This window comes from Vombatus ursinus, unplaced genomic scaffold, assembly GCF_900497805.2.
Source record: "Vombatus ursinus unplaced genomic scaffold, bare-nosed wombat genome assembly UNPS02014841.1, whole genome shotgun sequence".
Lineage (NCBI taxonomy): Eukaryota > Metazoa > Chordata > Mammalia > Diprotodontia > Vombatidae > Vombatus > Vombatus ursinus.
Window position 1 is genome coordinate 43825651 of NW_020954619.1, and position 12459 is coordinate 43838109.

At 36.8% G+C, this 12459-nt stretch overlaps 1 protein-coding gene across 1 annotated transcript in view; it reads left to right on the top strand.

The window, feature by feature from the left end:
* The first annotated feature begins 286 nt into the window (after positions 1–286).
* RSAD2 (radical S-adenosyl methionine domain containing 2) overlaps positions 287–12459 on the top strand; it is a 15720-nt gene continuing 3547 nt past the window's right edge. The window contains exons 1-4 of the mRNA XM_027840349.1: positions 287–709; positions 4720–4881; positions 6794–7023; positions 11766–11915. Of these exons, the coding sequence (XP_027696150.1) occupies positions 358–709; positions 4720–4881; positions 6794–7023; positions 11766–11915 (894 nt within the window). The 5' untranslated portion in view covers positions 287–357. The remainder of the gene's footprint in view (positions 710–4719; positions 4882–6793; positions 7024–11765; positions 11916–12459) is intronic.

Here is a 12459-nt window from a genome sequence, read left to right on the forward strand (position 1 = left end):
ACAGGAAAATATTTTCCAAAGATCCTCAAGTACAGTACTAAGCCCTAACTTTAGGTACATCCTCAAGGCATCCAGAACACTATAATGTTGTGCTACTGGCAAGCAGTAAGTGGAATGGAATCCTGACAAGTAATTTCGTTTCCTTGTAATATGGTTTATGTAATTTCTTGACTGGGTTCCAATTTTCATTTCACTAAAGAAGGAAATCGAAACTACTCAACTGCAAAAGAAAACAAGAAGTGTCAACTCCCACACGTGACACAGAAGCTAGTCCATCAGAGCTCTGTATATTTAACAGCAGGATTTGAAGTGAGCTTCAGTGTTGTGCTGTGCACAGCAGTCAGACAGCTGGCAGAGATGTGGCTGCTCACGCTAACCGGCTTTGCTGAGAAGCTACTTTATGCTTTTAGCCTCAAGCTGACGCCTGTGTGGAAGATTCTGATACATTTATACTCCTCATTCGGGACACTGCTATGGTCTACAGGTGGCAAAAGGAGCAGTCAGCCCAGGGAGAAGAGAGAAGGGAAAAGAGAAGAGACTGCAGGAGTTGAAGATGCATCAGGGGTCTCTGTTAACCCTGTCAGTGTCAACTATCATTTCACACGCCAGTGTAACTACAAATGTGGTTTCTGCTTCCATACTGCTAAAACATCATTTGTGCTTCCCCTGGAGGAAGCCAAGAGAGGTCTCCGTATGCTTAAAGAAGCAGGTGAGTCTGACCTGAGGATCTTCAATGCTTAGCATAGAGTGCTGATAGGAACACTGGATTCAGAGTCTAAAGCTCTGGCTTCAAATCCTGGTTCTACCTCCACCCATGAGAATTTAGAATTTGGACATATGTTAGAGAACATCGAGCCCCTGGATTCTCAACTTTTTTTTTTGTGCAATGGACCACTTTGGCAATATGATAGAGCGTATGGAGCCTTTCTCAGTATGATGTCTGTTGCTCACCATTCATAATTGAAGAAAGTGCTATATTTCAGTTAGAGGTGGGTGAAAATAAAGAAGAAAATCTAAATGTTTTTCTATCCAAGTTCACAGATCCTTGAAATCCATGCAGCCCAGGTTAAAAACCCCTGATCTGGTTGAACCCTTTATTTTTACAGATGAAAGGCCTGAGGTCCAGAGGGATTATCAGATTAATCAGATATTTTATCTGTACCTTCAAAACTGATTCTGAGAGTGGGTAAATACCTTAAAAATTATCTAATCCAAGAGTTTTTAAATTGGCTTTTATAGATAGACATAATGGGTACACATGTATATTTAAAAGGATCCAAGAATTAGTTTTTTTAGTATTTGATAAGTTTTTTCAATATAATTGGTTTGCTTTTCAGTCCTATATATATTTATGTATTGAATTTTACAACATTATTCTGAAAATGGGTCCACAGACTATACCAGCCGCCAAATGGGTCAATGATACAAAAAAAAGGTGAAGGGGAAAATAGGTTAAGAATCTCTGAGTTAGTTATACTGATTTAGGACCAAAGGATTTAGAGCTGGAAGGGACCTTAAAGAACATCTCATCTAATTCTCTGATTTAAAAGTGAGGAAACTAAGTCCTGGAGAGGATAAGTGTTTAGTTCAATGTCCTACAGAAAGTGATAGAACCAAGATTTAAGTCCAGAACTTGTAACTCCAAACCCAGCCCTCTTTCCACTGCAGAATGTTGCCTTTCCTGAAGTATGAGATATTTTACAGTGATGGTTTTAGAACAGCACTGTCTTGCTGGACAGCAATGACTATAAAAGACTTTGTGGGGTTTGAGCAGAGAAATTTAAGAGAAACAGAAGCAACTTCCTGTTGTGTTCAGTCATTTTTCAGTTGTGTCCAACTCTTGTGACCCCATTTGTAGTTTTCTTAGCAAAGATACTGGAGTGGTTTGCCATTTCCTTTTCCAGCTCATTTTACAGATGAAGAAAATGAGGTAAATAGGATTAAGTAAATTGCCCAGGGTCACACAGCAAGTAAGTGTCTGAGGCCGAATTTGAAGAGAGTCTTCCTGACTCCAGGCCCATCCTTCTATCCTCTTTGCCACCTAGCTGTCCTAGACTTCCTACTTTGACCAAAACATTTTTTTAAGAAGAAATGTTTAATATTCAAAGGTGTGGTTCTTTCTGAGATGTGTTACACAATTCCCTACCTTCATAGCAGAAGGATATTGATCATAATTTAGTTTAGTTATGACTCAGGGTAATCATAGTAAACATTAATTACAGTACCAAACCATAATATAGTGATGCCTTAGGCTGTGTGCTATTGATGTGTGAAGATCTGTTTGTCCCTTCACTGACTGCTCATAGACTATTCTATTGCTCACAACGTTTCACTTCTTCTGGACCATTTCTGATCTCAGTTACCAAGGGATCTGCTTCTTTTCATGAATGGTTATTTATGCATCTACCCTCTTCCACTGATTCTTCTGCTCATTGCTCTCTCCTCATTCATTATTCTCCATTTTCCCCATTTTCTTCTGCTCTTTCTCTTTGTTTTTTTTTTCTGCTTCTTTTACATTTCTAGACTCAAAGCCCACAAGGTCTCTTGTAGCCATTGTTGTCCAGCAAGACAGTGCTGTTCTAGAGAACAAACTAAAAAGATATAGTGTGTTAGCTAATATTATCACTGGTGTTTATATTTGGAAATTTATGTGTTTAACTAACTTTCAGACCTTTGAAGATGTGGTTTGTGTAAAGACTGTGTGTCATAATATTTGTCCCACTTCCAGCATTTAGGATTTTGTGATTAATTCTTGTACTTCTCTTTAATAATTATATTTTTGGTCCAGACCTGAGATTTCATTAGCATGCATTTAGGGGTGGTGGTAATGGAGGGGACTTTCAGGGTGGAAACTACTTCCATTAAACCTTTTGATTTGTGTAATTAATGATGTATGAAGAACTGTGAATGGCTGATCTTAACTTTTCCCAAGGCCAATGATATTACAGTTAGAAAGATTTAGATTAGACTTTGGGAAATTAAAGATATTACCAAGAGAGCCTGGGTTAACACCTTCATTTTACAGAAGGATGAAGAAACTGGAATCTAAGGTATTTAAATAACTTACCCAAGGTCACACAGCTAGACTATGGTAGAAATGGAAATTGGATCCAGGTACCATATTGTCTCCTGATTCCATAATGTCTCCATCTTAAGAAATAAATCTTTTATAAGACAAGCCTTTCTGGAGTTGCTTAGATTAAAGGACAATCACACTAACAATTAGAGCTGAACAAAATTCAAAAAGGCTGTCACCAGTGATTCCCTTCCCCCTCCCCAAAATTTTTGGAGCTGAGCTGGATTACCACTGTTATTCCTGGCTGTCCTTCTTGGTATTTGTATAACCTTGGGCCAATCACTTAACTTTTACATTCTTCAGTTTCCTCATCTATCAAAAAAAAAAAAAGATTTGGACTAGAGGATTTTAAGTGGAAGAAGGGAAGGGTGGAAGGAGGAGAGATGGACTAGATGGTCATTTATAATCCTATCCAGTTCTGAGATTCTGTAATTTTGTGAAAGGGTTGATAAAATGACTCCCTTACCATCTAGCCCCAGTGCACTAAATTGCCTGTCAGCGATAAAATTTCCAAATTCCATCCTGCATCCCTGAGCCATGGTCCACTTTCTTTGCTGTCTTCCTTGACTATTCTGGACTGAGTCATTCTCTCTTTAATCTGTGCTTGTATCCATTAGTACTTATGTCTGTATGACTCCTTTTTACATGTTATCCATTATTATCCAATATTTCATTGCATAGTATCAAACTTTCTTGTATTTACATCTTAACCCTCTAACTGGACTGTAAGGCTCTTGAGAGAAGAAACTTCAGACTTTAGAATTTAGAGCTGGAAGGAACATTAGAAATCCTCTAATCTAAATATTTTTTTTTTTTTGATAGATGAGGCAGCTGAAGAATGGAAAGATTAAGTGATTGACCCAAAGTTACACAAATATCAAGGACAGCCAGGAATAAAACTCAGTTTATAAGATCATAGGATCCAAGATCATAGCTCTGGAGCTAAAAAAAGGACCTCAGAGGGCAACTAGGCCAACCCCTTCATTTCACATATGAGGAAACTGAGGCTCATGGAAATTAAGCTGTTTACCCAAGATTACTCAGATAGAAAGTATCAAAGGAAGGAATTTGAACACAAGTCCTCTGACTTTAAATCCTCCATATCACACTGTATCGTATATTTCTTTGTTTCCTGGAAATATTCCTGGTACCTTATACAGTGCCTTGCACATTTTAAGTGCTTAACCAATGCTACTTAGTATGAGTGAATTAGGTGTTGCTCCAAAAACATTTGATAATTAAATCAAATTTAATTAAGATAATATTCCCATCATATAAAAACAAAAATTTTTAAAGCTACTTATTTTGCAATTTAAAGATACTGCATAGTAATTATGGATATGAGTATTATATGAGTGGTCTGTTTTTAAAATAGTAAGTTTTTTCTATGTACATAGTAGATGCTTAATGTTTGCTAAGTGAATGAAGGATTGTTTATAAGTTAACAAACCCAGAAACAAAGCACTCTGTGAAGGTCAGCTATTATCTATTAAATAGTTCCTAGTATGCTACTTGAATATAAGGGCTGTGTTGTTTTTCATTCTTTTATTCTGACTCCTTGATACAGGGCTTTGCATATAGTAAGTATATAATGAATGATTCCTTAGTTTAAATTAGATTTTTTTTCCTCTGACATTTGACAGGTATGGAGAAGATTAACTTTTCAGGAGGAGAGCCATTTCTACATGACAGGGGAGAATTCCTAGGCAAGTTGGTGAAATTCTGCAAAAAAGAACTAAAACTGCCCAGTGTCAGCATCGTGAGTAATGGGAGCCTGATCAGAGAGAAATGGTTCAAGGATTATGGTGAGTGGCATTCTTATGTGCTAACATGTTTGGTACTTTGTGTGCTACTTAGCTGTTATTTTTTTTTAGCCAAAAACAAGATTTATTAGAACATCCAAAATACTGGGCAGACTCTTAAGGAGTCTGAACATTAGTGAGCTATTGGCTAGATTATAAGAATCTGAGCCTGCTACTTTCTATTATTATTGGAGTATATTCTTCCTTCCTCCCAGAGCTCTGAGACCAGCAGTGCTAGGGAACTAGAATGGGGAAAAATCAAAACTCCCAGAACCTTAGGCCATCTAGTCCAAAGCCCTTTCTTCACAAAAACAAGGAAATTGATGGCCAAGGAGATTGTGACTTACCCAAGGGCACACAGATACAGGAAGTAATTAACTGAGATGGGATTCAAACTCAGGTCTTCAGATTCCAAATTCAATGTTATTACCACCACACCATGCCATTCATGTTTAGAGAAGAAAATGAGTCAAGACTAAAGGCTTCAGAGGATTTATGAACACATGGAACTTAAGATGCACCTTGAATGATCAACTGGATACATGGCATAGTTGAAAGAAGACTTAATTAGAAATCAAGAGAAGTGGGTTCTAGTTCCAATTCTGCCACTGTCCAGCCTTGTTTAGTGAACAAGTCTCTTGGTCTTAATTTCCTAACAATTAAATCAGGGCATTGAATTAGATCATCCTTAAAGTTCCTTCTTCAGCTCTGTGAATCCTGTGGCTCTTTAGGTAGAAGGTGGGATTGTAGGAGGAACATGGGTGAAAACTTGGACATGATAATAAGGTCATAGGGTCATAGGATTTAGAAGAGGAGAGGACCTAACAAATTATCTAGAATAGCTCCCCTATTTATACAGAGGAACACCTATAGGTTAGACAGGAGAAGTGATATACTTGAGGTCATATAGGCAGTAAGTAGCAGAGTTGGGAGTTCCTGTGACTCCAGGTCAGTCATATGTTTGGATTGACTGGAATGGAGGGATACATTGGAGAACAGCTGGAGATAATAATTAAAGAGCTAACATTTGTATAGCTCTTCAGGCATCTCAAAGTACTTAATATACATGATCTCATTTGAGCCCCACAACAGGCCTATGATGTAAGTGCCATTGTTATCCATAATTTACAGATAAGGAATATAAGATTGAGAGATTTGCCTAAGGTCAGACAGCCAGTAAATGTCAGAGTTCCTCTTAAATGAGTGGGTTGGACTAAATGATCTTGAAATTTCTTTCAACCTTCTCACAGTCTATGATTCTATGTCTGTGTTCAACAGCTGGTACCATCCCTTTATGTCAACACACATTTTTAAAAAATTCATGTTTATTCATACTTTTCAAAATATATGTACGTAAAAAGGAAGATTTACAACAGAAACGATTGCCTTACATGCAACACAAATTCCGATAAATGCATGATGGTAAAGCACATGAGTATGAATCTAAATTAAGCTAATCTTCACAAGTCTGTTCCCTAGCCAAACTGAGGCTACTGAAAGCAACTGTGATATATGAATTATGTCTCAGGGAGTTGGGAAAGAAACAAACCTTTTTAATAGAATGGAGAAAAACATAGTAGAAAACTACCTTGGACTTCGGGTTTCTCATCTAGAAAATGAAAGTGTCAGATTACATGGCCTCTGAGGTCTCTTCTAGCTTTTAGATCTATGATACTATTTTCATATGCACATGTGTGTACATATGTGTATGACTACCTATATATGCACATACAAATACATGCATATATAAACACTGAGATATGCATATATAAATGTAATACACATATATATGCATACATACATATATATGTGTATATATATATATATATACACACATTGATGAAGATTTATAAGCTATTCACTATACCTAGTTCTTGGAAAGGGAAAAGTGAATACTTTGTTTTTTCCCCTTTAGGTGAATACCTAGACATTCTTGCTATTTCATGTGATAGTTTTGATGAGCAAATCAATGCACTGATTGGCCGTGGACAAGGGAAGAAGAATCATGTGGAAAACTTGTGGAAACTGAGGAGGTGGTGTGCAGATTATAGGGTTGCTTTCAAGATCAATTCTGTTATTAACAGATTTAATATGGAAGAAGACATGAATGAGCAGATTCAATCCTTAAACCCCGTTCGCTGGAAAGTAAGTACATAACTATATTTGTCAGATTTTTTTTAAATAAAGCAACATTTTAGAGAGGGCGTTGTTGGCAAAGTTTGGGACAGCTCAAGCTCAGTGAAGCTTGGTGATAAGGGATCTAGGTCCTAGTTTCAGTTGTTTTACTGGTTGTGTGGAAGCATAATGCTCTACTCATTCTTAATTCTTTATCTAAAATATTCTTAATATTCCATCTAAAGTATTCCTAGTGAATATCACAATGCTAGAAGCCTTCTCACCCATATCATTCCCAACATCTTTAAGAGAAGATCCATTCAGCAGGCCAGAGACCTTTCTCTGGCTCTTTTCCTCTGGTTCTCCATTTGCAAAATAGGAATGATAGCCCTTGGGGGAGTATGAGGAAAAAAACTCCAAGATATGCTAAATGCTTACAAATTTCTCAGAGGAAAGGCTATGTGGTATTATTATTATGATTATTTTCTTTAAGATAGTGATAGGAACCAGACTTGTGGTTTAATTGGCATAAAAAACTTCCAGGTGAGAAAGCTTCCTCTCCTAATTCAGAACAACACCTTTGCTTCAACTATACCTCTTCTTCACTAGAAACTTAGACTCAGCCTTTGGAACATGCTGGGCTCCAGTAGACCTTTTTTGGCCTTATCTTTGCTGACTAAGGCCTCCGTCACAATTTTCCATGTCCCCCATGTCCCTTCTAGCTTTATACATTTTCTTCTCCCATTAGAATGCAAGCTCCCTGAGGCCAGGGAATTTCTTGTCTTTGCATCCCTAGCTCTTAGTGCAGTGCCTGACTCATAGTAAAGCACTTAATAAATACTTTATCTAACAATCTAGATATTATATGAACTTGTAGTCTTAGAGAATTGCTAGCCTAGAGTACTGAGAGACTTAGTGACTTACCCAGGGTCACACAACATGTAAAAATTTAATAAAAATCAATATTTATGTAAGAAAAAATGGCTCATTGATAAATGAGCTTATACCTAAAGGGGAAAATAAATTATTCTAAACAGAAATAATGAGGCAGCCTAGACCAGTGGAAAGGGAGCCAATCTTAAAGCCAGAGAGACTTCATTCAAGTTTGACTTCTGACACATACTGGATTTGGGACCCTGGGTAAATCTCTCATGCATTCAGTGCTCTAGGTGGCTCTAAGATGGAGATGGAGTCTTGTGTCTAAGACTTTGATTTGTTCTATGGTTGTATAAAAAGGGAAGGGTCTTGGATTTTGCATATTTTTAATTTTATTGATGCTTTTATCTCATTGTATTAATTTCTAAAGATATCACTACCCCTTTCCCTGCCTGGAGATCATTTTCTTGCAAAAAAAAAAATTTAAAAGAAAGAGGGAAATAAAAGCAGTTTAGCAAATTTGAACACATATTCTGAATCTGAGAGTGTATTCACCATTCCACACCTGTATTCTTCACCACTGCAATGAATGAAGGAAGGTGAATTTTCTCAGCACTTTTCTGAGTATTTTTACACAGTGTTCAGTTCCCTTGTTTTGTTATTGTTATTTCTGTTTACATTGTTGTGGTCATTGTGGATATTGTTTTCCTTTTTCTGCTTACTTCATACTGCATGAGTCCATGTAAGTCTTTCCATGTTTCTCTGATTTCTTTGTATTCATTTTTTCTTATGCTGCAGTAATATTCTATTATATTAGAATATATCATAATATGTCTAGCAATTTCCAAATTGTTGGACATTTACTTTGATTCTAGGTATTTGCTACTGCATTAAAAATTTGCTATCTACATTTTGGTAAATATAAGACCTTTCTGTTATTTTATCTCCTTAGACTCTCTTCTTAGCAATGAGATATCTATGTCTAAGAATATGAGTGCTTTAACCACTTTTGAAAAAAAAATTTTTAAATTGCTTTCTAGAGTGGTTGGATCTTAGTGGCAAACTTTCTATCACCCCATTGCCATTGATTCTTTCCATCTTTTGTCATCTTAGTCAACTTTGGGGACATAAGGTCGTACCATCGAGTTGTATTAATTTTCCTATCTCTTATTGTTGATGATTTGGAGACTACTGATACAATGGGGGGAAAAATGATTGACTCTAGAGGCAGATGACCTTGGTCAAATTCTGTCTCTGATACGTACTCCTTGTTTGACCAAGGCAAAATTCAAGTAACCTTTCTGGGCCCCAGTTTCCTCAGCCATAAAATGAGGGAGGCGAACTACAGGAATTCTGAGGTCCCTCCAACTCTAAATATATAAAACTAATCTTCTTTGGTTGTCAATAGTTTGTAAGTGTTTTTTAGAGAACTGTTTATTCACATTCTTTGACTGCTAATCCAGTAAAAAATGGCTTTTGGTCTTATGTGTCTGTGGTAATTCTTCATATAGCTTTAATATCTGGTTCTTACCAAAGATATTTGATGCAAATATTTTTCTCAGTTAACAATTTCCTTTCTTATCCTTGCTGCATTGATTTTGTTTCTCCAAAAGCTTTTCAGTTTCATATAATTGAAATTATTTGTTTTAACTTTGTTTATTAGGAATTTTCCAGCACACCTAGCCATAGTGGTGAAAGATGGCATCAATGTATTTTCCTCCAATATTCTTTCTTTGTAATGTGACCTATTCCTCACATATTTCCAATTAGAACTCATTGGAGTGTATGGCATAAGATGTTGGTCTGAACCTAGGGTTTGCCAAGATGTTTTCTAGTTCTCTAGTTTCTAGCAGTCACATGGGGAGCTCTTCATGAAGTAATTTATTTTCACTGATTTATTGAATACTGTGTCAGTGAATTAGACTCATTCCAAATCTTGCTTATCTAGATTATTCCTCTCCTCTTTTTTGTTGTTGTTTTGTTTTGGGTTTTTTAAGCCAATACTTAGTAGTCTTCATGATTCTGCTTATAAGATAATTTGAGAAATGGAAATGCTAGGAGAAAGTATATTCAAGTACCACAACTTCAAAGAAATATTCAGGTGGTGGTCTTTAATATTTGGGAGGAATAGGGAATGATCTCTTATTTCTTAAAGTAGAGGGTTTAATGAGATTGGCAGCTAACTAAATAATGATTGTCCTTCAATATGAAATAACACTTGGGTCTCTGTTCTGCCCCAACTTTGGTCCACTTTCCACATCAAGAAATATAGAACTTTAGACTCAGGAGATTATCATCAGCCAAAAAGAATTCACTAGGTCAAAACTGGGGCCACAATGCAGAGGTCATGGCATCCAGGGGAAAAAAAGGGATGGGTTTGTTGGGGCATTTTTTTAGTGGTTTAATGAAAGACATGAGACATTAAAGCACTCTTTTCTTCTTGGAGGGAATGAGAGACTCATTTCCTTCTTTATGACCTAATGGGTTTAGACAAGATGATCACTGAGGTCCTTTCACGCCCCAACTCTCAGTGATCCTATGATCCATTCAGACTCTGAAATTCAATAATTATCAACTTGGAAAGGGCTCACTTATAGTCTGCTACAAAGTAAACCTTGCCACAAATATGTTATTTTATCTTATCTCTTCCATGAAGCATAGAATCTTTTATTAAAATACATAGATTAATTTTGTGTTCGGACTATTGTAATAGCCTCCTAATGTGACTTTCTACCTTAAGCTTCTCCCTCCTCTATCCTCCGCACAACAGCCAGTTATGTTGCTAAACCACAGATCTGAGCACCTCAGCCCCCTCTGCTTAATAAATACTGGTGACTGTCTATCTCCTCTGGGATTAAATACAAACTTGTCTGGCATTTAAAGGCCATTACAGTCTTATGACATCCTACCATTCTAGTCTTGTTAAACAGTCTTCTTCATATAATCTACAATCCAACCAAACTGGAGTTCTTGCTATTCCTTACACAGTTTTCCATCTCCTATGCCCATGCCTTTACATAAGCTGTCCCCCATGCTTGGAATGCCTTCCTTCCTCATCTGTATCTTTTGGAATCACTTTTTATTGTTCATTCATTTCAGTCACATTCAACTCTTTGTGACCCCATTGGGGTTTACTTGGCAAAGATACTTTAGTGGTTTGCCATTTCCTTCTCCAGCTCATTTTACAGATGAGGAACTGAGTCAAACAAGGTTAAGTGACTTACCCAGGTCACAAAGCTGGTACGTGTCTCAGGCTAGATTTGATCTCAGCAAGATGAGTCTTCTGACTTCAGACCCAGTACTCTATCCACTGTGCCACCTAGCTGACCCTTAGAATCACTAGTTTCCTCTAAAATTCAGCTCAAGCTCCACATCCTACATGAAATCTTTTCTGATTCCCCCAAGAAGCTAGTGCCTCCCTTCAAATTACCTTGCATTTATTAATTTTGTATGTATTTGTATGCATTGTCTCCCCTTAAAGCATTTTTGTCCTTGTATCCCCATCACCTCACATAAGTGCCTTGCACATTCTCTTTAAGCAGATCTAAAAATTATATTAGTTGGAATTTACATTTAACCTGTCACTTCCTAGAGTATGTATAAGAATAAGAGATATGTAAACCTAAAAGTGCTATATAAATACGAATAATAATTAATGTTATTTAAAGCATGTGTTGAATGTTTCTGCTGCTAGGTGACATTCTTACTTCTTTACAGACCTTACAGGAACTACTTATATGTCCCTGAAGTGACTTTTCTGTGTAACAGACTTTTGTTTAATTCAAAGGGAATTCTGTGTGTAAAGGAGAGAAAAAAGTGAGCTGCAGGAGAAAGCTCTGATCCCTTAATAATGAAAGGTACTTTGAAGAAAACAATGACAATGTGATGTCTTTCAGGTGTTCCAGTGCCTAATCATTGAGGGGGAGAATGCTGGGGAGGATGCCCTGAGAGAAGCAGAGAGATTTGTTGTTAGTGATGAGGACTTTGAAAAATTCCTAGATCGGCATAAAGCTGTCTCCTGTTTGGTACCTGAATCTAATAATAAGGTAATGATGAAGAAGAGTTATTCCTTTTACTGTCAGAGATTTAGATTAAACACAAAGATATAAACGTTAGAAGATCATTGATTTTAATCTGGATGAGACTTCAGAAGTCATCTAGTTCAAGCCTCTCATTTTACAGGTGGGGAAATTGAAGCCCAGTGAGCAGAAGAGCCTTGCCCAAGGTGATATAGGTAGGAAGTTGCAGAGTCAGCATTTGAATCCAGGGCTTTAGATTCCAAATTCTCAAATTCTTTCCACTCAACCATGAGAAAGTGGATTTAGGGTCTGAGGAACTCTATTTGAATCTCTCCTCTCTGTGGCCTCATATAAATAACTAAGTTCTTTTGGCCTCAGTTTCCTCACCTGTGAAATGAGAGGCTACGCTTTTATCTTTTAGTGATGCATGTTATGAGACTTTTTCTTTTCAATCCCAGAAGTCCTACTCACATATTTTGAAAGGAATTTTTGATTTTCCTTTCTGAAAGGCAACATGATCTAGTGGGAATGTATAAGTATAAAAGTATAAATAGTGTGTGTACGTGTGTGT